The sequence below is a fragment of the Taeniopygia guttata genome, chromosome 1A (genome assembly GCF_048771995.1).
Source record: "Taeniopygia guttata chromosome 1A, bTaeGut7.mat, whole genome shotgun sequence".
In the NCBI taxonomy this organism is placed as follows: Eukaryota; Metazoa; Chordata; class Aves; order Passeriformes; family Estrildidae; genus Taeniopygia; species Taeniopygia guttata.
Genome location: NC_133025.1, coordinates 50269566 through 50294959, shown reverse-complemented (window position 1 = coordinate 50294959; position 25394 = coordinate 50269566). Strand labels below are relative to the sequence as shown.

Here is a 25394-nt window from a genome sequence, read left to right as displayed (position 1 = left end):
TGGCATGGACAGGGAAAGGAATCAGGTATCAAAATAGCTGTGGACCAAGATGGCATTCAGGGATGACTTTTATCTCAGTGAAGAGGGAAAGCCACTCTACTGGCAATCTTAGCTGTGAGGGTCATCAAGAGCAACTACATACTCTGCTGAAGGGAAATAGCTTCATACCTCAAAAGGGACAGAAACCAGAGGGCAGGATTTGCATTACTCTGCTTTTGCTCATACCAGAACCATCCACCTGCTCTTATCCAATTCCATGACATTGTTCAAGAATGCTCCTTTACCTCCTCTACTAGCTTCCCAGATACCTCCATCCAGAGATTTGCAGCATCCTTTCATTTACCTGTTAGAAGAAACCCACATTTGTTGCCCTTTCCAAACCCACCAGAATTCCTTCCTCATCTAACATTTTCACATCCATTATAGCCTCTCTTTGCTGACAACAGCACTGAAAAGCATTATCTTAACCCTGCAAGACATCTTTCCTAGATACTCTGTTCTGCTGTGCCTACAAACTGATTTTATGCTTGATGCTTCAACTGTAACCTGAATCTCAACACTTCCAGTTTTACAGTCCTCAAAATGAAGCCACTCAACATCACAGAAATAATGTCCTAGATATGGCCCACAATGGTCACACAAGTGTTAGACTAACAGAGAGCAACACTTCACAGGAATCAAAATGAATTACCAAAAGCAGAGAAGGGAAAACAACACAGAAGATATTCCTGCCTGGTCAGGTGAATGTGCAGGTTCTCTTTCCATTTCCTGAATGTATTCATGATGCAGCATCACAGTTTGGCATAAATTAATGTGCTGTTGCCTACTCTTTCCCTCCTGTCCCCCCTCCGACCCCCCCCCAAAAAAAAACCAAAAAAACCACCAACAAACCAATGGTTTAAGCAGAAAGGTCATGATTATTTTTGGCAAAGGAAAACAGAGATAGAGAATATAGCACTGGAATTAATGTGTGTTTTAAATGTGTTTATGAACATGTGTGGGTACCAATTGTAGGTATCTATTTATCTTCACTCAGAAATTCCCTCAGAAAAGCTGTACTCAAATATGAATTTCCAACATCTCTTCACACTCTTCCATCCTCATAGTCTGATAGTGTCCTCAGAATACCTACTTGATCTTTTCTGGTCTCATCTGGGTATGCTGTCTCCAGCCACTGCTGCTCACAGCATCACAGCTTGCTGTTCTTATCTCCCCACACAGCTCCTATGTTTATCATTCTGGATCCTTGCTATTGCCCTTTCAATTTCCAGTGTCAACCCTGTCACACAGACTTTAACTCTTCCTGCCTTGTTCCAATGCAGGTCCTGCATCTTAAACCTAAATTGATGGCTACCAGTGACCTTCCTCATCATGGCTCTGAATCCCTGTCTGCCCTTGGCCCTGTGAGCTTGGCCCTGAAGATCTCCTTTCAGTTATTTATTCTTATCACTTGCCCTTCCACCTGCAAGGTCATCCAGTTCTACCCTGTATCTTCATTTTCCCTCAGTGGCTCATGCAAAAATTACTTTTCTTCCCATTTTATTTTCATACAGCATTCTAAAAGACAGAAGCCTCAGGTTCTCCACCCCTAAATCCTACCCTGGCAATCTGTCTCAGCAAATCCTTTGGGCTCTTTATGAAAGAATACAGACCTACATATTTCCTACATATTCCTGTTCTCCTATTGCTCAGGCCTTTTCCCCTGTCTGGGACACAGAAATGGATCACTTCTGCCTTTTTACCCTTTTCCTCACAGTCCCTAACTTGCAGCCCTCATATTGGCTATTTTTCTAGTACTTGTGCAGAAAGATCACAGGCTCCACATATCTCCAGTTGATGTATATCTGGCTGGAGGGAAACTCATCAAACTGACCCCATCCCTGACCCCAGCTTGACATGTAGGGTCTGTCACATTTCCCTTTTAAATATTCCCAGATTAAATCTCAGAGACCAGGAAAGGGAGCAATTCTAAGCTTCTCCTGACAAACAGCTCTAGGGGAGGAGATATATGAAGCCATGACAGAAAAACAAAAGACCTCCAAGGAGTAAAAAAACTATCAAAAATTTCCACCAAAACCCCAGGTTAGAAGAACAGCCAGTGTCTGTAACAAAGTTACACTGCAGTAAGCTCTGAAGAGCCCAGATGAGGCTGCCAGGACTCAGTGGTCTCCTGCCAGGAAATTACACCCTAGACTGATCAACATCCCCATCTCTCAGGTGACTTTGACAGGGAGTCATAACAGCTAAAAAGCCCTGAAAAGACTCAAGACTGAGTAGCTCTCTTCTTCCTCCCTCCCCCAAGCATTGTTGTTCCGGGTCAACAGAGCCAAGGGCAACTGGCACAGAAGACATTGTTCTCCAGGCAAAATGACAGCAGGAGGAGGAAATAGGACATGAGAAGTAGAGTGATGATGTGCCCCTAGGCCAAAAGAGATGTGAGGCCAACACGGCCCTTGAAGTGCTCCTGCTCTGACTCCACCTTTGCTGCAGAAGGTCTAAGAAGTCCCTCAGACCCAGGTTCCACAGAGTACCATCTGCAAGATGGAAAAACTACTTGCTAAGAGCAAGCAGAGGTGGATATCGTCCACCAAGGAGCAGATATGAGATAGGAAAAGGACAGAGAATGCATGGGGAGAGAGGGGTCCCATCACACAGGGGACTAGCACTAGCAAATAATCCTGCCCCTAGCAAATAATCTGCCACTAGCAAATAATCTGACATCATGCTGCTGACTTTGTGCAGGTGGATGAGACCAGAACTGCAAGCAACAGCCACCTGAACATCAGAGATACAGGAATTATTAAAAACAGAGCACAGCCTTGAGTTGCGTAAGGACCCCCACAGATCTGCATAAGCACCAGCAGAAAGCAGTTGCTGCCTCCAGAACAGAAATGCAGTGTTTTCCCTGCTGTCAGCACCTGCGTCAGGCTCCCAGTTTCTCTTGAGATACAGCTCTTAATTGGGATAGATTGTACATTTTCTGCCCAGCTTCCAGTTTAATTGCTAGTTTATGACTTAGCCCGTTTTGTGCTTTCCATGCTACTTCTATCCTCACTTAATCTAATAGAATTATAGAAAGTATTGCTGGGAGGACCTCAGGAGGCCACGCAGTTTATCCTTTTGCCCCAGGGCAGTATTTCATTTTCAACAACATCATGTGTCTTTTGCTATCAGGTCAGATCGGTCCAAGATGTATAGTGGGTAAAGAAATGAAGCTTACCCAGGGGAGTCAATTGGCATAAAAGACTAAATCCAGCTCTTCAAGTCACTGAAGTTATATCAGAAATAACCCTGGTCCAAATGGTGTCATTTATCAGATCAGTCTTTTAAAAGATGTCCTTTCTTAAGTTTAAAGTCTTTAAAATGAACAAATCTCTAGAAGAAACTGTTTTGACAGCCCCATTTCAGTATATTTAATGCTTCATTATGAACAGCGGTGACCACTCCATTGTTAAGACTTAACAGATCTTACCACAGTGTGATCAGCTTTGAAACTCCTATTAATTCCCACAATAAAACCCAACCTTTCTGGAATTTTACATCCTGAATTTCACTCCTAAGTAGACTATGTCTGGCAAGACAAAACAAAACCATTAAACCATCTTTAATATGACAAGTTTACACAAATGAATTTTCAGTAAAATTTCAGAATGTCAGACAGCTTCTTAAGGCTTTTTCTTCCAAGACAATTTGACTAAAAATTCAACTTTTGTTTCCTTTTGTCTATTAATCTAAGAAGAAATGTCTTGCAGCCTTGGGAATAGATAATGCAGAAATTAGAAGGATAAAAAAAAAATCAGCTGGTGATGTATCAAGCTAAGTAAAACAGGGCACAAGTATAACAGAGATTCTGTGCAGACCCATGAGGACCAAAGAAAAGGTAAGAAGAAGGGACTCCAGGGAAGAAAGAAATGGTTTTGTCTAATCAAACAAGCAAGCAGGAAAAAGGACTACATATCTATACCAGTTAAAGGCCTGTTTGTTTCCTTTGCTTTATTTTGAAATTTCAGTTCTGGTTGAGCTGGGTATTTCTGTGTTGTAACACTCATGCTGAGCACCTGCAGCACTGCACAGCTGGACAAAGCAGGGGAGCTGTAAGAAGACAACAAGCTTCCTGGTCAGCAGACAGGCTTTCTGTCTTCCTCCCACTGTTCTCCACAGCATCTGTAATTCAGACTGATGCTAAGCCTATAAGCAGCAAACACACATCCTCACTCTACAGATGTGACTGCCAAAGTTAGTAAACAGGTAAGAGAAACTTAATAGACTTCAGACTCTTACTCATCCTGCTGGTCCAGCTGACTTACTCACCACCCTGAACTCCCTCACACAGAGACGAAACTATTTCCCACAATCTTCCTATGTTTGGCTTCCGTGTTTTCTACACCCTCTTCACTCCTAGCCTCTACAACCAAGTTCACAATTAAGCCAGAAAAATAGCAACAACCACTACTTGCATCAGGCTGGTATTATACAGCACAGTAGCCAGGAAGGGCAATATATTATGCTGTTAAAATAGATTTGAAAGGGTCGAGATTGTTATTGTCAAACACACTGTTTTGAAGGACATTAAACTGTGTCCATATTAGTGCTTGAAACAGTCCTGTAAAAAGCAAGTTTGACAACATGCTTTAGACACGACTTCTTTTCTAATTGTGGTTGTGGCTTGTGGAAGAGGGAAAGGGGCAGTGGGTGAATTCCTACTGTTAGCTAATTAGATCATACATTTCCTCTCTCAGGCAATAGATCTTTCCCTGCATGGGCTGCATTTTTCTTCACTAACTTCTCAAAAGCAGCTTCCCTATAAATCACAGATCACCACTCCAAGCAGTACCTTGATGAGCTTTTCCAGCTTTTGCATTTATTTTATAAAGCAGCATTCACCAATCTTCATTTTACTGGTGAATTTCGAGTGTTTGCTTGAAGTTATGGGAGGTTCTTCAGGTGCAGCTAGACTCCCTGGTTAAAGATTGCACAGAATTCATTTTATTTCCTATTCCCAAGGCATTGTTTCCCCTAGATACACCATGTCACAGGTGACATACACATCTGGTATGTTATTTTCAATATGAAAAATAAAAAATATGTGTCTTGTTTTGTGATCACATCGTCAATTGAACTAGAGAGAAATGAGATACCAAATAAAAACAAACCTTCTTTAGTTCTTTAACTGGATCAGCACAGCATCCAAAATAGCTTTTATTCTTACTAGTCAGAGTAAGAATAAAAGGTGCAGATACCAGGACCTGCAAGCAAGAGTCTATACAGCCTATGCAAATCAATATAAAAAACCCAGGATTAACAAGACAACCTGTGCAAGATACAAATGCCAGGAATGCTAATCCAATGCAAAAAGAGTGAATCTTCTAGTTACCCTATGTTCATGGAGGAGTCCTTCCTTCTTTGAAGAAAGCAGGAGCTTTCCCAGCTTGTTCTGTCATTTTTGAGTTGGCTTCTAGCAAAAGAATCTCTTCTTTTCACTTCTTGTAGATTCAGCTCCTACTCATCCTCTTTAACTGGTATTCATGCTCCCTAGCGAGTTCTCAGCATCAACACACTGTTGCCAGTGAAATGAGGCCAGTGCTTCTCCAGATCCTTGAGGTGCTTCATAAAGTCTGCTACAACATCTGCAGCCATATTTCTTACATTCAATTTAATGTACTTTTCCTAGCACTGGGCATAAAAATGCTTATAAACCACACGTATAAAAGTCTTGAAACACAGATTCCTAAAAAGACTGCCTGAAAAATCACTCAGTGCTTATTCTCTACAAAACTCAGCTTCCCTAGGTCAAGGGAGTCTACCATAGGTTAAAGTTTTGGAACTTTTGGCGTTAGGCTCAGTTACAAGGCAGTACCTTACCACAGATGCTTTTGTATACTGCATTAGCAAAGACTCTTACACATGTAACATCAGTACTCCACACAATAGAGCAAATCTCTCTAGGCTTTTACCCTTTCTAATATGAAACTTCTAGCCAGACACAGCTGAGTCAGAGTAACTTAGCCAGGCTGTCTTTCATTTCCTTACTCCTGTTTCCACTAGCAACATCAGAACCGTGGTCTTCTATCTGAAATTCAATGAAAAGCAGAGAGACTTTAATAAGAGGACTCTGATTTTGAGATTGAAAACTGAACCTTAATCAGAACGGTATTGCCAAATTCAACTGACAAAAATGACACAACAATACGTAAGATGATAAAGACATGAAGAAGAAAAGGTAATTTTTGTAAGTTTTAGATTCATCTTTAGAATAGAAAAGGTATTCTTGTAATTTGACTCCATTTTGCAGCTAAGCCAATTCGGACGTGCCTGCAGGAAGCCTTTCCTGCTCACTTCGAGGGAGGTGGCAGCCTCTGGAGAACTCCTGTGACCTGGGACCAGCAGAGGGCACTGCGTCACCAAGTGACAGCGGCTGGACGCGACACAGCTCCCACCAGGCAGGGACAGTGAGCCACGCCGAAGGAAAAAAACAGATGCTGGAAATTAGAAACATGCATTAGTCACCAGCATATCAATCCTACAACTGATAAAGGCAACACTGTTAAAATTGGCCTCCAACTCTGGCACCCCTGGAAACACACCTAAATCCATCTCCTCCATACGTCACTCTCCAGATGTTGATTTTAAGGCAATAAGCCTCCTTCTGAAAATGCTTTTCAAGGGGTAGGGCCAAATCGGTCCTGCCCTGCAGTGTATGTATAAAGGCTGGCTTAAGTCAAAAAACATCCTGTCAGCTTCCTCTCTGCTTTTCCAAACCTCTAAATCCCTGCTTGTAGCAGCCGGAAGTCTGTTCAGACAAAAAGATATTAAAGCAAAGAGCTGGCAATTTCCATTCTATCCTCCCCTTTTACTCTCTGCCTCCTCCAACCTAGCCGACTTTCAATGAGCAGAGAACCAAGTTAGAGGACATGAAAGGAATGCTGAGGTAGCAGCTTCAGAAGAGTGTCTTTCTTCTTGCCTATTTCTAGTTTATTTTGAATTACCAGAGGATGACCATGAAGTAGCAAATAGCTCATATTTTTTCTTCTTTCTGTATTCAGTCCAGCAGGATTCTCAGTACTAGAAGAAGCTTAGAGGATCAATAAATCATACCAGTCAGGCTAGTGAGTGAAAAGTTTCCACTTTCTCTTTGTACAGTTGGTGGAATAACTTTGCCAGGATGTGGAAAGGGGCCTCAAAATTTTTCATTTCCTTCTGTAAAGAAATAAGAAATTTGTCAATTGCAGATGGAATAAGCATTTGACTATTTCTGCTCTGTTTCACCAAAGAAGGATTAAAACTGAGTTAGATGACAAAGAAGGTGAAGAGAGTCCCCAGTTATCTTTCTCTGCCTGGAAGAGAAGATAACTTTACAAACACCCCCTTGCACAGATGGTGAAAGGAGCAGATACTCACCACTGACATCTCACAGTATTCCAGGCCATGTTTCTCAGCCCACTCCTGTGCTTGTTCCTGCTCCACAACTCGACGATCAGCTAGGTCTGTTTTATTCCCCACTAAGACACCTACAGAAAAAAAAGACATGAAAGGATAGAAAAAGCCCAGCTCATCAATGCTGACTTGTAAGCCATAAATACTGGAACATCTGTAGAAGTAACTGAAGAAGTTGTAGGCGTGGCAAATAGTCTATAACTACTTAAAAAATATTCCAAAAAGGAAACATATTCAAGCCTTATCTGCTTTTTGATAAAAGCAAAGGAGTTGGAGGAAACCATGTCTGTCCCTGACTTAAAATAAATGCTCTACTCCACAGCTCACCAGAAGCAAGAGGGGAGTAGATAACAAGAATCACACCCATTCTTACCTGGGATGTGCATCCCAACTGCTTGAACCCTCAGCTTCTCCAACCATTTGTTACAGTTGTTGAAGGATTGCTCATTAGTGACATCATACACAAGGCACAGGACGTTGGGTTGCTCCCACTGCACAGCAAGAAAGGAACACTGTCAGCTCTAATGAAACCAATGTGGTCAACAGCCAGGCTGTAAATGTGGCAAACACAGCTGCTAAGATGAAAATAAAAAGCCTAACACCCAGGAATCTTATGCCCTGGCTGAGGTTTCACATTTCAATTGACCCAGCTAAATCACTGACATTGGTAGAGGTGGTCCTGCTTTCCTCCCTAGTCCTGTCTGTGCAGCCCTGCCCCCTTACTTGTATCAGCTCTGGAACTCTTCTGATCCCCGGGTAAGCTGATTTTTCATGCTGAATCAGCACAAAATTAATCCTAGGGAAAAAGTAGAAAGGTTTTCTTCCTTCTTTTCTTCTTTCTTTCTCAGTTTGAGAAGCTGAGCCAGCTTCTAGAGAAGACCCTTGCAAAACAGGTCTAGTGCAAGTGTAAAAGTGGAATCGCTTTTGTAGACAATGAACCATTAGGTTGACTTAGACATCTTATGAAAGCTTACATCAATTAGCTAATTCTGCTTCTCAAAATGAGATAACACAGTAGAGAACTGTACAGGGAAGGTCACAAATACGTGAAGGAAAAAATCCAAGGGCAGGATTATGCTCAAGGACAAGAATGAATCCTGCTGGATGAAACACATCAGTGTAACACTAAAAAAACCCATCTGGCTGTTGAAGTTGCAGCAAAACAGATGTTTTTCTAAGAAATAAAAGTACCTTTAAACAATAGTACACAGAAATTCTCAGTTAAAGGTACCTATTTCTTTTGTAAGAAAACTGTCTATCTCCTTTCCTTTCTCTGGAAAGTATTTCTTCTAGTACTTACACAAGTTTTAGAGAGGTAGAACAGGATGCGTTGGCAACTGAGGTAATTGCTCCCATTTACACTAAAGACAAAGTTTGCTACATCTGCCAGACTGGGGAGCTCAGATCTTCAAAGCAAAAGCACTTCTTTGGAAGAAGAGGACTGTTACATAAGACTTACCAGTTTCTCCAGCATTTCAGAAAATAGATCTTTTCCTGCAGAGTCGAAAATGAAGAATTCCTGAAAGCGGAAACAGAAAGAAGGCTCTTGCCAAGAAAAATGCTGTGTAGGGAAAGGTTTGGGAAGTAAATACTGCAACTTGTAACTCCAACATTTTATTCAGTACATTAGTGTCATGTCCCTAAGGGACAAACTCCCCGCACTGAGAAAACTCCAGATAGTATGAGAAAATAAATAGCCATATTTCAAGTATAAGCTGTAAAAGAGTTACTTCCAAAGTCCCAAGTCTAGTTTCCATCCCTACTGGAAACAGAATATGTGGAATGGGACAGTAACCTCTACTATTTACACAAAATTATATACATTTTATTAATGGGAGTATAGGGCATTAAGGAGAAATAACATATGAACTTTAGCTTCTGTAGTTCCAAGAATCATGAACTAAACCTGAGTGCCCTAAAGGACAGAACAGAGTCTCAACAAAGCTGGCAATAACTTTGATTTAAAATGTTGCTTTAGATACAAGTATATTAAAATTATATTTTTAAGACTAAACTAACCCTGGAGTATCAGCAATTATACATGATCAGCCTAATTTCCTTAATGCAACTTAATTGCCCTATGAACATGCATAGTGATCTTCCACCAGAATGAGACTCATGTGAGGCTTGAGCTCCGGATGTCTCTTTCTGACCCAATTTATGTCACAGAAAAACTCACCACACTATCACTTGTCTCTGGAACTGATACAGCCTTCACCAACAGTTCTATGCCTGCTGTCTGTCAAGAAGAATCAGGAAAATGAGGATCAGGAGAGTTTTTAAGAGCCTGTCCAAGTGCATACTAACCGTGCATTGGATTGAGGCAATTCTTGTGAATCATTACAATTTCATCAAACATAGACCGCTGGAAACTCAGCAATACTCCTCCTAGCTCTGGCAACCTAATCTCACAATATGTCAAAGACTCATAGATTTGCTCAGCTGGGGAAAAAGGAGAACCAAAGAGATTTGCTTATGTACAGAGTATTAGCTGAAGTCTGCAGGTCTACGTTCACTCTCACACTGCTGCTCTAACGCATGCCTTAGAACGTTTTGCACTAACCATGTGATGAACTAACATATGGGACTGAGATTATTTGTGCTTCTTCCACCTTTTATCTCATTCTGCTTTGTAGCTCATTTGTTTGTTCTATTTCTATCCTTAAATTCTGGTTTCCATCTTTATTTCAATGAATAAACATATTTTAGGGTTTTTTTTCCTCCACACTCACATTTTCCTTTTTTTACTTTACTTATATTTACTTTTATTTTTATCCTGCTTCTGATTAGTCATCACCATTGATTCTTACACTGAAAGACTGCAAACTGTATCCTCTTCATCTGGGAACAGTTTCTGTAGATTATAATTATCTTGGGGCTATGCAGCACATCTTGGTGTTTGCACAGTGATAAGCACACTGTCCACATCCACATTTAATAGTTGGAATTAAAAGCTTTCTCCTTCAGCAGTGCTTTTTCATAGAGTAGTCCCTAAAGGAGGGAGCTCTCTAACACCACAAAACCTTGTGAAAACATTGGTTCAGCAGGAAAATCACAAGATTAACTAAGTTATTCTGCCTTAAGTTTCAACACCAGCACCTACATAATACAGACTTACAGAATGTTAAATGTTTTCTCTTCAGAATCTAGGGTGTAAGAAAGGAAACCCTCTAAGATCTCACCTTGAATGCCTCAATTTAAAATCATATTTATTTTGTTCTAGGCCTCTCAGTTTTCCCACTCATCTTCAAAAAAATTTAGACAGCAGTCTAAGCCTGTTGTATGCTTACCAGTGTGTAGTTCTTCTGAAAATGAGCCCCATCACTGCGGAACATCTGGGCTAATGCACTCTTACCTACAGCTGGATCTCCTACAAATCCAAAAACATAATTTTTTTTTTTTCATACTATAGAATCTTATTTTTCCTCAGTTCTGATACTATCACATGTTGTAAGAGCCCAGATGCTCTAACTCTGAATACAGGCAATATTGCCATTATGCATACTGGTGGCTGACATCTGATTTCTGACCTCTGCACAACAGCAAAGGACTGCCAGATTAGGGTGGAACTGCTGCTCATTCTAAAATTCATGCTTACTCCACAGCCCTGACCTAGGAATTAAAACTTCCCAGATATCTTATCATGTAGAGAAAATTGCAATGTGAAAAGGGACTGGGCTTCCTAGGAGGTTATTTTCTCTGCTTAGATTATCCATCTCCCCAGACTCAAATCCTTGTTATATACTGAGACAAAGCTGCTTAAGCTTTGTCTCAGTATATAACTTCTCAATGAACTCTTCTTGCTGACCCTGCTAAGAGAGCAACTCTTGCTGACTCAATGCTGCTGGTGGCTCATTAGTCGCATCCTGGGCATAACAGAAGCAAAGTCAGAGAGAAAGCACATGGGTGGAGAGAAGAGCCTGCTGATTCATCCCTGAATAGAAAGAAAAGCAAGGGGCTTTGGTTTTTGCTCTTCTAGAGCTAAGGCTTCAGGCAAACCTGACAGCTCCCTGCTTTGGCCTGCTCTTACAAAACTCTGTGAGATTCAAAGCAATCACAGGATCACAGAACAGAATACGCTGAGTTGGAAGGGACCTACAAGGATCACTGGGTCCAACTCGTGGCCCTGCACAGGACCATTCCCAAGAATATTGCCCAAACTCTTCTTGAACTCTGTCAGGCTTGGTGCTGTGACCACTTTCCCTGGGGAGCTGTTACAGAGCCCAGTCATCCTCTGGGTGAAGAACCTTTTCCTAATATCCACCCTAAATCTCCTCTGACACAACTTCAGGCCATTTCCTCAGGCTCTGCAGAACTCACATATGCCCATATTACTACATGAAAAAGATCATAAACCATAACCCTTTCTAAACAAAGACTTAATGCTTCCAAAGACCTTTTAATTTCTTGACATAATGTCTCACTAGCTTGGATAGTTAAAAGGACAGGAACCAGTAATTAAATACCTCAGTGGTTCAAGCTTTACCCTCAAAGGCATACTCATAACAGCCAAGCCTGGAATACAAGTCTTTCACATTATGTTGTTAATAAATAAAGCCAGAAAGGAAATATTTTACATTAAGCTGTTAATGAATAAATCAAGAAATTTTTTACTCCATCACAGCTTCTAAATGGTGTTTTGACTTACCAATTGGTAAGCTCTCTGCTCACATATTATTACAGAGGAGGAAGGGTGGTTTGGATAGTGACAATTACCCCTAGATGCATTAACCAAATGTAGTTCTTGTTTAAACATTTTTAGCATGCTTGCTTACTTTGAGCTGAGTTGGGTTCATAATATTTAGACAGGAAAATCTGGTAAGTCAGCTTGCTTGTTCTCTGATCAGTTCAAGCCTGTGCGGAAGACAACACTCTGTTCTGAGTGGAAGCTATTCTGTATTTCAATAGACAATTAGATCTGTCTTTGTAAAATGACATAGGGAGGCACACATTGCTCCAAACTGTGCAGGCATCAGCCAGCACAAATTCTTAACTAATGTGTTGCCTTTCTTTCACTTGACAGCCCCAGGTGTTCTTTCCCTCTTTTTATTCTTTGTCATCCTCTTTAGCCCATCACATCAGTATACTTCCTCAAAGTAAGTTTCCTTGTCCTTTTCAGTTTAGCCTCGTGTGCCAGTAGTGCATCTCACAGTATATATTCTATCCATATTTCTGTTATTCTGCCAGAATCTCTAGAATCCTTCAAAAATGCCTGCTACTGCCAGCTGTCTCTCTACAATGAAAACCTTTGTGTAGTGTCTCCACAGTAAGCTCAGAAAACAGATTTTTTTTTTATTTTATGCCTCTAAATGACCCTTGAGATAACACAGGAATGATCTTCTATTGTCAACTCAGTAATCTCTGTTTTGCTAATAAGAGCCCTTTTCCCCTGTTCTTTTTGACCTTGGTGTAGCTCCCAATTTTGTGTCACTGGCTTTTCATAACCATTTCCTTAGGTCCACAAGAGCTCCCAGTTCCATTTCTGATAGGTTTGCTCCTATTTATGTAATTGCATTTTTTTTGTTTCCTCATATCTTAGGTCAGTTTCACTATAGTGGGTTTTTTCTGCAACAGAGAATCTATTTTTCGTGTTCTGCTTCACTAATTTATTGTTTTTAATAATACATGGATATTATTGTAGCACACAGAAGAATAACATATGGGATAGAACATTCCTGTTCTTTGTGCTGTGAACAGAATTGAAAAGGCTGCTCCAGACCCAATAAGGATTAAGGACATAAACAGGTCATCCGAAGAAAACTTATGTGATTTTAAAATGGTCGTGGAATTGGCCTTTGGTAACACTAAATAACAAAACTGGACAGACTTCAGCAAAGCCAGTATACTGGGAGCAGGACACTTCCAAATTGGAAACGATGCCTATGTTTCAAGCATAGAAGACGGGCAAGATAATCATGCTGTTCACAGCAGTAGAGCCACAAGGGAGATCAATTCTCTTGCCTTTGCCAAAGACCACATCTGGCTTTGTGTGAGCTGATGGTCAGCTGCTTCTGAGGTTAAAAAAGGCAAACATTTTATTCTGGATGAAATAATTTTGAATGCAGAGTTAAACCTGGGAGTTGACTGCACGCAAAGGTTTTATGGATTTGTGCTTTTGGCTGAGGCTGCACAGAGCTTCAATGTAGAGGGAAGGGGAAAAATAAAAAGCTTTTTTCACAAAGTGTTAACAGCCAGCTGTACTCACTTCCAACACCTCCATAATCCATCCTGACTAAATAAAGTGGGGTCTTCACCTCATTTTTCTTGTCAGGTTAGCCTCTAACTTGTTTGGAGAAAAAGATGCCACTGTGAAGTGCTCATCCTTCTACTCTTTGTTTAGGATTTATCTTTCTATTGTACTCTCAGAATCATCCTAATTTCTGCCATGAAGTTTTCACATCAGCCCAAAGCAAGACTCACAAATGAGGCAGAATTCAGCTGCCTACCCTGCTCTCCTTCTCGCTTTCTCTGTTCTCTCCGCCCACCTTTCCACTCTGCAGAAATACTCTTTTTGGTTTCTATTTGGGTTTTTTTCCCTCTTTTTCAGATCCTATCCTTGGATTGTAGCCGATCCAACTACACCTCACACTCTCCCTGGGTGTTATTACCGGGTGGTAATAACACACACGAGTTCACAGCTCCCGTCCCCAGGCAGCCGAGGTCTTCCCTTCTCTCCCATGGCCTCTTTCCCCACCTCTTCACTAGCGGGGCGGCCCCTCGACGAGGGGCTGTAGGAAGCCGGGCCGCCTCCGCTGCCGGCCTCGCCCGGCCCCACGGCGCCCGCTCTAGTCCCGTGTGGGCAGCGGGGCGGATGGAGCGGGCGGGCCAGACTCACCTGCCAGCAGGCACTTGGCAGCGAGCTTCACCATCGCGCCGGCCCGGGGCGGGCGGCGGTGGTGGGCCCGGACGGCGGCAGCGAGGGCCGCCACCAGCGAGGGCCGCCACCAGCGAGGGCCGCCACCACGCTGAGCCGAGCCCTTGGCAACCGCGTGGCCCTGGCAACCGAGCGACCATCCGCCCATCCCCATTGGCTGCGGGCCCTGCTCATCAAGGCCACCCACAGGTATTATTGGTTCTTTTGTTTCTCCCCGCCCACTACATGTGCTGTCAATCAAATCAGACACCCCGCCCCTCCCGGTGGCGCCGCGGCGGTACGGGAGACGCGAAGGGGAATTCTGCCTGGCAACTAACGATGTCATCGAGAGCCGGCTTGTTATTGGGTAGAACATAGGGGGCCTGCAGCACGGGGCTGAAAGGACCCTCTGGGCGCACGGCAGAAAATGACACAAGTTACGGGCAAGGAGCTGCGGCAGCCCCAAGGCGGGAAGAGGCAAGCGGGGCGAGAAGCCTCCACTTCCTGCCCGCGAGCCCGCGGAACGCGACGTTCCGTGCGGAAGGGCCGCGGCTCCGCGCGCCTTGCTGCGCATGCGCACGGCGGGCGCGCGGCCTGGCCCGGCCTGCGCGTCCCTCACGCCGGCGCCGCCATTTGGGTCCCGCTCCCCTCAGGGCCCGGCGGCTGCGGGAGCTGCTGTGGGCGTAGAGTTGTGCTGCGGCGGCTTCAAAGTTGGCCACCAAGGCGGGTCAGCGCGGCGGGAACAGGCGCTTTGTGAGGCCGCTCTCACCCTGTGGGAGTGGAGCTGCGCTTCTTCCCTGCCCGGGCCAGCAGCTGATCCGCTCGCATTTGCTCCAGTGCACACTTTTCCTTGTGTTTGGCCGTGTTAATGTACTCAAGGAGAAAGTTCTCTTGCTTGCTGATTTCTTAGCTGCTTTCTCCTTTTTTCCCCCCACTCTTTGTTAATTTTTGCAGCCTTCTGCAGTGGGTTAATTGCTTTATTTGTTTTTTCATATTTTAAAAATATTTCTACGAAGATCTCCCTTGGCTACTATTAAACTATTTATATGCCCTATTTTATTCTTTGAACTGATTTTCTGTCTTCCTTAAGCAGTCCAAGTGAGTGGGTTTTGAGTGGGAACTGGAAAAGGGGACCACGAAGCTTCCTGGGTTTTCCCCTCCTTACAACCTCTTTGAAATATCTGTGCCACCAGAAAGCATGCCATTAATAGCAATCCATACTTTTTTTAGGGTATAAATTTGCTTGGCTGCACTTTGGATTGTTTATTCTGGAACAGAGTATGTGCTTACTGTGGAAAGCAGTGAGTAAGCTTGGGAAGAACAGAACAATCAATACTGCATCTGTATTTGGGTTATAACATTGGACATTCCAAGGGTCAAAGATAAAGTTTTCCAGGTTTTATTTTAATGTCAACATTTTATTTTAATGTGACTGCTTAGAAGGCAGCTCTTTTACCTTTCCTGGGATAAATTGCCTGTGACATGTCTAACCAGGCAAGCAAATAACATAAAATCAATGAGAACTTATAGCTGAATCAAAGGAGCCTCCTATATGCCCATAAAATAACATTGGGTAGAACATTTATATTCATGTGATAGAAACGTGAGGAGGACTTCACTAGCCTGAGTGGGCAGACTTCAATTGTAGATGATGACTTGTAGTAAAATATAGTGATGGAGTCACTACTGTTCATTTAAAAGGGAAAAGAAAAATCAGTCCCAGGTCTCATTATTACGTTCTCTGTTTTCCATCCCCAAATCTTCTATCACATAAAACAGATGTGGGCTATTGATGTTCTCCATCGCTTATGTCTAAATAGCTTACCTCCTCTTTCATCTTTTCTGCCTTCCTCTCCATCCTCCGAGAATTTCACTTGTCTCTGTGTCGTTCCATTTTTGCAAACTTTGCATTATCCTTTGTTGTCTATTTGTAATATTGCCCCAGTTTACTGACAGGTTTCCAAGCAAAGGCTTTGAGGCTCCATTATGATGTACTTGAGGTTTTTTGATCGTGGCTGCAGTGTGGTGGTATCCATCAGCATTTACTGAGGTCACAAACATCCTTGCCATTTTACACTGGGATCACTGCAATGGAAGACATAGATTATGTTGGAAGTGAGACTTCCATTGCTACTGAGAAGTTTTGCTTGGAATCTGAATATCTCCTTCCTGCTTGCTGCTTTCATATTAACACCCTGTTCCTTTACCCATTCCCTCATTTCCTACTGCTGCATGCATGTGTGCACAGAACTCTTAATGGATTTGTATCCTCTCTGTTTCTTGTCCTTTTACCCCACAATATTTATTTTTTTTTACCCAATCTATCTTTTCCTCTGCCTGACTTCTGTTCCACTACCAGCATTGACAGTGATAGATTAAGGATGGAATTACTTATCTGCACCTTGTAATCCAAACAGAATTGCAGTCTGCTGTTAGCAGTCCACAGGGGTTGCTGCTGAATAAATTGGAATGCTGGTAGCTGTGCTCGCTGAAGCTTCTCTCATCTTGAATACGTGAGAAAGAGGGGAAGAGGAACCCTGTGGATTTAAACAAGAGAAAAACCCCAACAACAGAGGGTGATGCCTTTACCCTAGAGAAGTGTTTATTAGGTTAAATCCTGTATTTAGCAGCTAAGGAGGAATAGACCACTCTTCATTCACACATTCAATTTTTCCCTCAAATGAAATAAAATTATTTTGAATGAGAAGTGCCCCTTCTCTCATGTGAGCAGGAAAAGTTTCCTTGACGGCCACAAGACCATGAAATTTGAAGTCACATTCCCTTAGGTAGTGGTCACAAACCAGCAGTCAAACTGCACGTGCAGTCTGTGTGTCATGTGTGGCTCACATTTCATCCAGCTGCAGAAGGCAGCAATGGTGGAACTGCATCTCCAGCAGGAGTGGCAAGGAACTTCAGACACCAGGTAAGGCTCTACAATGGGGATTAAACTGAGGTCATGTAGTCTTTTAGACTGAGGTATAGTTGGTGTTCCAGATTCTGTCAGGCGCTGCATAGGTCACTTCATTATCTTCTTCACAGAACATACCTGTTAGAAAGTGATTTTTTTTCTGAGGCCGAATTCACTAATGTTACTAGGACTTGTTTTCACAGTTGTTCATCCTTTGATGCAAACATTCACAACTGAGCAGGTTACAATCTGTAACTTGAACCTGCTGCCTGATAAAAGCTACTGAGGAAGAACTGTAGATTTCTTTGGAGTAAGCAGTGCTTCTCAGGAGGGCATTAATGTTGAGGAAAGTGAATTAGTAGGTCTTTCTGTAAGAAATCTCTTAAATACAAAGTACTTCATCAGTTCTTTTTTAAATCTTATGTTACTAAAAAGAAACAGTGTGACAAAATGGCTTCAGAAGTATCTTGTGAATGAATATTCAGAGTTCATGCAGCTTTTTAAATCCGCGTAGATTCTTATAGGATTGACTATGAATGTTTACTGGTATGTCTGGAGAGCTGTGAAAACTGCAAGAAAGGATGTGTAAATTTTATTGTAGATTTCCATTCTTTACACTTCCCCCAAGTGGTGGAATAAATAGATACTCCATCTATTTTGAGGGCTACTTCATTTGGCATCCCCCAAACCCAGCTTTTATTTCTCTTCAGAGTGGGGCTATTAGCACAGAAGTGAGAATTTGGATGCTTTCTCTAGCTCTGTTGATAACACCATTATAGTTCAGGTCTTCAGATTTTGCTCTTTTGCGGTGGGGGCTGAGGCACAGATCTGAAGGCTTTTTGGCTGACAGTCAGTGCACTGAAATGTAAGATGATTACAAAATGGTTGAATCAGCCAAAGGATTTGTTGGCAGTTACAACAGCCCTTCTGACTGATCTGGCAAATCTGCCATTTGTTTCTGATCTACTCCATTGGGACAGTGGAAGTTAAAATGGATGGCAGTTGTGGCATCTATGGAAAGTGGTAAATTACTACATGTAGGGTAGGTACCTCTACAATTTGGTTTGAGTATGCTAATTGTAACTGTTATGTCCTCTCTTCTGACAAATATGAAAGGAAGGAAAGATTTCTCAAGGATGCATTCAAATCCACAAGGATGAAGATGAAGAGAATTTCTGGAGAGTAATTATTCTGCAAATGTCTGGAAAAATTCCAGCTCGAATCTTTATTTTCTTGTTCATGCACATGGAAGCTTGAAAATACGCTGGGAAGAAACCCTGAAATCTTTATTTCATTTTTAATAATACCCTCTGTCCTAGTTTAGGGCAAATTTGGGGAAAACCCTCTGGAAGGAGCCCCCAGAAAACAAACCCCCGCGGCCCCTCCCCACCCACCTGGTGCGGGAAAAAATTTTCTCTGAGAGAAGTGTAAAAGAGCCTGTTTATTCAATGAACAAAGGACTCCCCAGCACCAAAAAAAAATTAACAACACCAGATGACAACAAAACTCTTTCACCACTCTGAAGAGATGAACAAATCCAGAAAGTCTTTCCTGGGAGTGGTCGCCCGGGTCTGGGCGCTGGGGATTGCTCTCCAGCACTGGGGATGGCTGCTGCAGATCACTAAATGCAGGATCGCGGTGCTCCTCGGTGTTTCCCAGTCCGGAGCAGGTTGGATGGTATTCAGGAAGAGGAAAGGAAAAGAAACAGTCCAGGGAAAGAATTGGACTGCTTAGCTAAACTAACTAGGAAGCAAAGGCAAAAGCAGAAGCAAGCAAAGCAAGCAAGCCAAGAGACAGCAGACCATGGGGGGAGGTGAACTGGCTGATAACAAGGCAAAACAAACCAAACCTTCACTTTCAGAGTCAGTTCTGAAAGCACAGAACATAACATCAAACAGAAACAGAACACACGATTGGAGATGCAAACACCATAACATCACCCTAGGACACCCTCCAACCCAGTAGCTAGCGGGCTGTTGATCAGGGAGCCAGAACGTCACACAGAAAGTTGTCTGGATATCTCCACGGGGCCATGTCTGTGACAGACTGGGGGCTTGCTGTGGCCTTGGGTGCGGCCTGAGCCTTCCGAGCTGTGAGCGCTGTTGTTGGAGCGATCCCACACAGGGGGATCGGATGCTGGGGAGGGAGCACCGAGTGCGCTCCTGCATTCCAGGGAAGGGGTTAATCTGTCAAATAGAGAGTACATGAATATGTGGCAGCTATAAATGAGCTACCCACGATTCCAGCATGCCAGTCATTATGTGCTGATGATGACTATGATAGCAGCTGGGGATCTTTTTTTGGATCTTTAGCTGCTGTCTGCTTAGAAGACAGATGCTAGGCTTTCACTAATGCTATATCTTATGTTAAAAACTGCAAGACAGATTACATTCAACTAATGAGATTTATTAAAAAATATAAGTTAATGTTTGGGTTTCTATCCTATTTTTTTATGCTTTGAATGTTTAAGGTTTTCTCTGCAAAGCATGACAGCTAGAATTTTTTCCCATTGCTGAAAACTTAGATTCAACCATGTCACTCCAGGACTCGGAGGTTTAATGGAGGAAGGAGAAGAGAAATATTTGAGACTCCTAATTAAATTTTCAAAAGTTTACAACACTCTGTTTTCTCTTCTCTTCCCTTTTATAACAGGCTAAATTTTTGGGCACCAACTTTTTCACCTTAATGATGTCCTTTCTTTTCAAGGTCAAATTATTATATTATAATAAAAATATCTTCTGCTCCAGGCTTTTCAGATCCTCACTCTAATCACTCCAGTATTTCCTGCTCTGGATTTCCTTTTCCTGAGACCCTGATTTTCGATGTTCACCCTCTGACCTCTGTCTCAGAGCTCTCTGTTCATTTACTTCTGCTACAGAAGCCTTCTGCTCCTGCCTTCCCAGTAGCTGCTCACACCAGCTACTTCTTTCCCATTTGTGGCTGAGCTGTGATGGTCAAAATCTTTGTAGTCTTTTTCCTAGCGATGTAGAGTCTTGATTCCTGCTTCTGATGTAGCCTTAAACTTCTGGGCTACACAGTGAACTGATAAAAATTCTAAGGGAGAAGGATTCAGAGCTTGTAAAAATAGGATAAAAAATTACGTGGGAGCCTTTCATTGTTACTTGTTCAATGCTTTGTATTCAACAGACTAGATGGAATTTCAGGTTAATTTTGACCTATCAGACCTTTGCTGGGAGATAATTTAAGTTCTATTGTAGCAGTTACCTTTCAAGCATTCAAAATGAAGATGCATTTGAACACTAGGATTCTCAACAGCCCAAAAAAGATAGAGACTCATGAAGTCTGTGGGCAAATGTCTCTTAAGACTCTGCTTTGGTAAGAAGGCTCTCACATGTGGAAAAGGAAGTTAATATATGCAGAGAGAACAGCAAAAACACTAGCTCTAGTAATGGAGGCTGTTACAGAACATAATTGAACACTGACTGCAGCAAAGCTAAAAGGAGACTTGCATTACAATGACAAAAAAATCTTTATTTTTCCCCCTAACCTCTGATTTCAGCTGTCTGACTAAGAGCAGGTGCTGGGCAATAGCTCAATTTCAACAACCCATTGCAGCTGAAAGAGTAGATGCAATTGTGCTGTATCCAGCAAAATTGAAAATTGCTTTAAAGGAGAGGAATGCAAATGTTTTTAAGACAGAAAAATCTTCATTCATCTGCAGAACGAAGCATAAAATTAGCACAGCCTCATAATTTTTATTCCCTTTATAAAGCAGTATTAACTGTGAGATAATTTGCTATTTCTTATGTATTTTAGTATCTTTCTAGTGATACATTTTTAAAACTGCATTGCATTTTAAATACATAGGGAGTAGAATTTGTTAACAATTAAAATGTTATAATTTAAGAAATCCTACCAGACAATGTTTCCAAACCATGAAAATGTCTCTGAACCATTTGGGTTTTCAGCAATCCTTGGACCTTCCCTCCAGTAATCAATGGTTAAGACTTTGACCTTTGGTCCTGCACCCCTCATGACCTGTTTGGAGTCATAGAATGGTTTGTGCAATGAGGGACCTTAAAGATCATCCCATTCCAGCTCCAGTGCCACTAGACCAGGTTGCTCCAAGCCCATCCAGCCTGGCCTTGAACACTTCCAGGAATGGAATGTCCATGGCTTCTCTGGGCAACCTGTGTCAGTTAAGAATTTTTTCCCTAATGTCTTATCTAAATGCACAGTAATAGAGAATTACCACATTCTTACCACCTGAAGGCCTAAGTTAATGCCAGTGTTGTGCTGCTGTCATACCAGTGAAACCAGCTGTATTTCTGTACATAAACCTCACAAAGCATCTCCCGTAGTTAAAAACTGTTGTGACAATATGAGTTGAACAAGCTGATTCAGGCACTGACAAGATCACTTCACTTAGATTTTTCTGGGTGGGAGACTGAATGAATTTATGGAAGAAAAACCTTTTCTAGCTGCATGTTCCATAGGCTTATTAACATAGGTCTTCCTGTTAGGTCCATAGGCCTTTCAGTATTTATATTTGGATAATCTGATCCATTTACTGTGGTAGCTCATGCAGTTCCTTCTATTTTTCTGGTGGCTGGAGAAGGGACTCTAGTATTCATATTTATATGAACTTCTGTCTTTAAAGGTGCATCAACCTTTGTTAAGCTTTGCTGCTTTATTGACCAGAAATGCACTTCCTCCCTTTTGAAGTAATTATCCCACATTAGGAGATCCTACAGTCCAAAGAGTTTTGATGGCTAATTTGTTATGCAGACAGCTAACCCTGTTTAGACACATTTGGCTTCACTTTCCTGTGCTTAGGAGAAATGTAATTTTAAATGTCTAAGCCCCAGAGAGTGTTGGGATTTCTAAAGGGATTTCTTTGGGAAAGGGAATCAGCTAAAATGCTTGCTCAGAATGAAGAAGCAGGAGCTCAGGTTCAAGCCCATGTTAGCAATGAGAGTCCAGGACTCCAAGGAGGTATTTAATCACCAGCCTGTACTAAAGCCAGTGCCCTTCTCCCTGTGCTAGTCATGGCTCCTGAGTGGGGTTAGAACAAGAATGTCAGCATGTAATTTAACCACAGCTGGATTTTGGTGTGCTGTTGCATGCCTTATAATTTCTCTTTAATTAAAAGTTACTTTATAAATAAAAGAATGGGTTGTCTATCAGCCAGCCATTTAAATCTCAATCTAGGATTTTAGAATCAAATGAAGTTATTTTGTACATTATGCTCATTAATAAAAATTTTGTGGACTAATTTGTGACTTCAGTGAACCTTTAGGCACAATTTTGGATGTAATTTTATTAAGGCAAGACTTGTTGCAAATATTGTGCAATGCTGCAGATTGTAATTCCATAATAATATTAACTCTGTTTTGAACAGACTGTTGTTAATGTTTAGCTACTATAGCACAGAGGCTCTGCTAAAACTGTGTGTGTGTTGCAGGAAAGGGAAACATGAACTGCATTACCAGTCTTCAAAAATATTTAGTTTAGTTAGAAAAGGCAACAGAAGCAAGCAAAAAAACTTTGCATTGATAAAATGAAGGAAATGTGGAAACAATTGCAGGACATTAGGCAGTGTTGATCTCGGGACTTGGTGGATAGACTGCAAATATAAATCCTAGCTCAGCTTCTGTAAGGTGAACAGGTGTTATGGCCTCCAGTCCATTGATTCCCAAAATAAGACATGTGGAAAATTGTTGATCCATGAAACTCCATTAAGAGCTTGGCAGGACCCTTAAAGCATAAACAATTATGCATTTGTTTGTTAAGGATTTAGTAATGGTAAACGGTGATTGGAGAAATATTAAGAGTTGGAGGCAGTCTGCTAATGCAAACTCTTTCTGTTAAATGCTAATGCCATTTGTCGGGAGGTGATGGTTCAGCTACAACGTGAGGACTTGGCTCTTCTTCCTCTTGAATTGTAGCTCAGAGCAAACAATTTCTTCTCTAGTAATACAGCATACCAGTATGAACAAGGCACAAGTAGTGCCTATTTTTTTTATTTGTCATTCATTTGTCTTATTGCAAACCATTGGATATGGAACTAAGTAAAGGATATGTACTGATTATCTAAAAATTTGTCTTCAACAGGATGGCTGAGAAGTCTTTATTTTTCGTTTCATAACTTCTACTGTATTACAACAGGGAAGAAAATTATGGAACACTTACTGTTCAGGGCAAAGAAGATTTAAGATGGCAATTAAGAAATTTAAGGTAAATGTTTCTTGGAGAAATGTAATTTCTCTCCTTTGCTTATGCATCTGAAAATTAAAACATCTTTCTTCATGAAACGTTAAATTGCAGGGTAGTGTAGACTTTTTGTATTTGTCAAGCATACTGTAATCCACACTGTGCAGAAAACCTGATTAAATTTTGTAGCAAATTTTGCTTTCTTCAGGCTTTATAGTAGTTTCTGTGACAGTTTCAAAGACATTATAGGAAGAGCAATATGAGAATTAATAACTTAATATTTTGTATTTGAAATGTTTTGTTTATATTTTTGTAACTTCAAATTTTGCCTTTGTTCACTGTATTTTGAGTCATGTTTAGAAAACAGCCAACAAAAAGGAAAATGATGAATTTTGTTAAAAATTTGAAATGAAACAATTGAAGATTTGGAGATCTGGAAGAAATTTGTGGGGGAAAATAAGAGCCTAAGAAAGACATTGAAGATTCAGCAGTATAGTAGTAGTTTGATGGCAATTGATAAAACATTCATTTTGTCTCTGGGCAGAGATTTACTTGTATTACACTTGTATTTGAATTTTTCCTTTCGTCAGCGATAGATACATGTTGAAATTTGAACTTTTAATTTAAAATGCAGCTGCGGGGGGGGGGGGGTGGTTGGGGGTTAAATAGAGTGTGTTTAAATAGAGTTTTTGGGAATTCAGAGTATAAAATCTCAGAATACAGGATCTGAGTATATCAGTTGCATATTTGAATACACCAATCAAATGCAGATTTAGAATATCTTATATTGTCAGCATGAAAAGTACCCATTGTAATTTTTTTCCGTTTGAAAATAAAGGACATTTATTTTCACCTTCTCCATTACTAGAGGACTGAAAATTTTCAGGCCAAATTAGGCACTCAGTGTTGCTTGTTCCTGAGTGATTGAGGCAACAACATGAAGAAAGACTGAAGCAGGGATCATTGGGGTATTCAGACATTTGTGCTAGTGAAATATTGCCATTGATGTTGCTGTAACTTGATTTATTTCCCGTAATTGGCTGTAATTTTTTTTTTTTTTTGACTCATTAGTGGCTTTATTTATTTGCTGTTTGTTCTATTGGTTTTTGATTTTGGGGTGTGTTGTTTTTTTGGGTTTTTTTGGTTTTTTTTTTTTTTGCTAAAGCCCTGGATAAAATCTCAGCTTTCGTGCCATCCAGCGAAGCATTAAAATACAAATCTTGCAGCTTCAGAGAACAGAAAGGGATTGTAAAGGGCTTTGTTTATACAGCAACTTTTATGTCGGTTCTCGTATTCCCTGGACCTTCATTCTCGCTGCTGCAGTAGCCGGATGCCTTTTCGGTGGCTCTGTGTGCTCCTGTAATGAGGCTTTATTGCCACGCGAGGTCAGCAGCTGCCGAGAAAAAGCAGGAAATAAACTCGCTCCACTGCAATCCGTTTTCATTTGCTTTATTTAGAATACTTAAAAATCAATACATCCTTCAGAACCGTATATACAGTGTGCAAAACAAAGGATTTCATTCGAACGCACAGCATCTTCAGCAAAAAGTCTTCCTTGCGAGTTACTACAGAGTGAGGATCTAAAATGGCTTTAGGAACATTTATTGGCTTCCCGAGTAGCATTGGATAATCGCTGTGGCAGAGGATGGTATTCTGTACAGTGTGATGATGACAGGGTTTCAGCCTTATCTTGTTGTCTCCACTAAACTGGTGATAATAAATCTAAATTGAATAAGGTATTATTGGTGCAGGGAATAGTTTGGAATACAGAAATGGAAAATACCCTTCCTGTTTACTCCAATAATAATCAATGTTCTGTCAAGATGTGGGGGAGATGTTGCCTGAAAGGATTTTTCCCCTGCTTTAATCTTTGCTTTAAAAGCCAAACACTCCCCAACAACACAGGTAAAAAGTGTAAGCTTGGTGCCAAAGTTATTGAACAGGATTTGGGAAATAAGTATTGAGCTCTGTCATAGGCTTACTATTGGCTAATCACTTCCTTAGCATAAGTCCCAGTTTCCTATA

At 41.4% G+C, this 25394-nt stretch overlaps 2 protein-coding genes across 5 annotated transcripts in view; one reads left to right on the top strand and one right to left on the bottom strand.

The window, feature by feature from the left end:
• NCF4 (neutrophil cytosolic factor 4) overlaps window positions 1-25394 on the top strand; it is an 80144-nt gene that overhangs the window by 10995 nt on the left and 43755 nt on the right. For 2 of the 3 annotated variants that reach the window (XM_072923423.1, XM_072923422.1), the window contains exon 1: window positions 23063-23393. The exons of the other annotated variant lie outside the window; for it this stretch is intronic. The gene's annotated coding sequence lies outside the window, so the exon portion shown is untranslated. Of the gene's footprint in view, window positions 1-23062; window positions 23394-25394 lie in introns of those variants that run through there. 3 annotated transcript variants of the gene reach the window in all.
• IFT27 (intraflagellar transport 27) lies at window positions 898-14416 on the bottom strand. Of its 2 annotated transcripts, XM_072923435.1 has the most exons (9): window positions 14270-14397; window positions 12210-12288; window positions 10725-10804; window positions 9614-9673; window positions 8894-8953; window positions 7808-7925; window positions 7399-7508; window positions 7096-7197; window positions 898-6479 (listed from the first exon to the last, which is right to left on the bottom strand). In XM_072923435.1, exons 3-8 carry the CDS (start codon window positions 10767-10769, stop codon window positions 7099-7101), a joined length of 492 nt encoding a protein of 163 aa, XP_072779536.1. In that variant the 5' UTR covers window positions 10770-10804; window positions 12210-12288; window positions 14270-14397; the 3' UTR covers window positions 898-6479; window positions 7096-7098. The 2 variants fall into 2 exon arrangements, with proteins under 2 accessions (XP_072779536.1, XP_002199220.3); XM_002199184.7 differs by lacking the exon at window positions 12210-12288 and having other exon boundaries at window positions 14270-14416.

Coding starts and splice junctions, on each gene's coding strand:
- IFT27 (XM_002199184.7), bottom strand. CDS start 14,303: ATGGTGAAGCTCGCTGCCAAGTGCCTGCTGGCAG. Junction 9,674..10,724: donor TTCAGAAGAACTACACACTG/GTAAGCATACAA, acceptor TCTTCTTGACAG/ACAGCAGGCATAGAACTGTT. Junction 7,198..7,398: donor AATACTGTGAGATGTCAGTG/GTGAGTATCTGC, acceptor ATTTCTTTACAG/AAGGAAATGAAAAATTTTGA.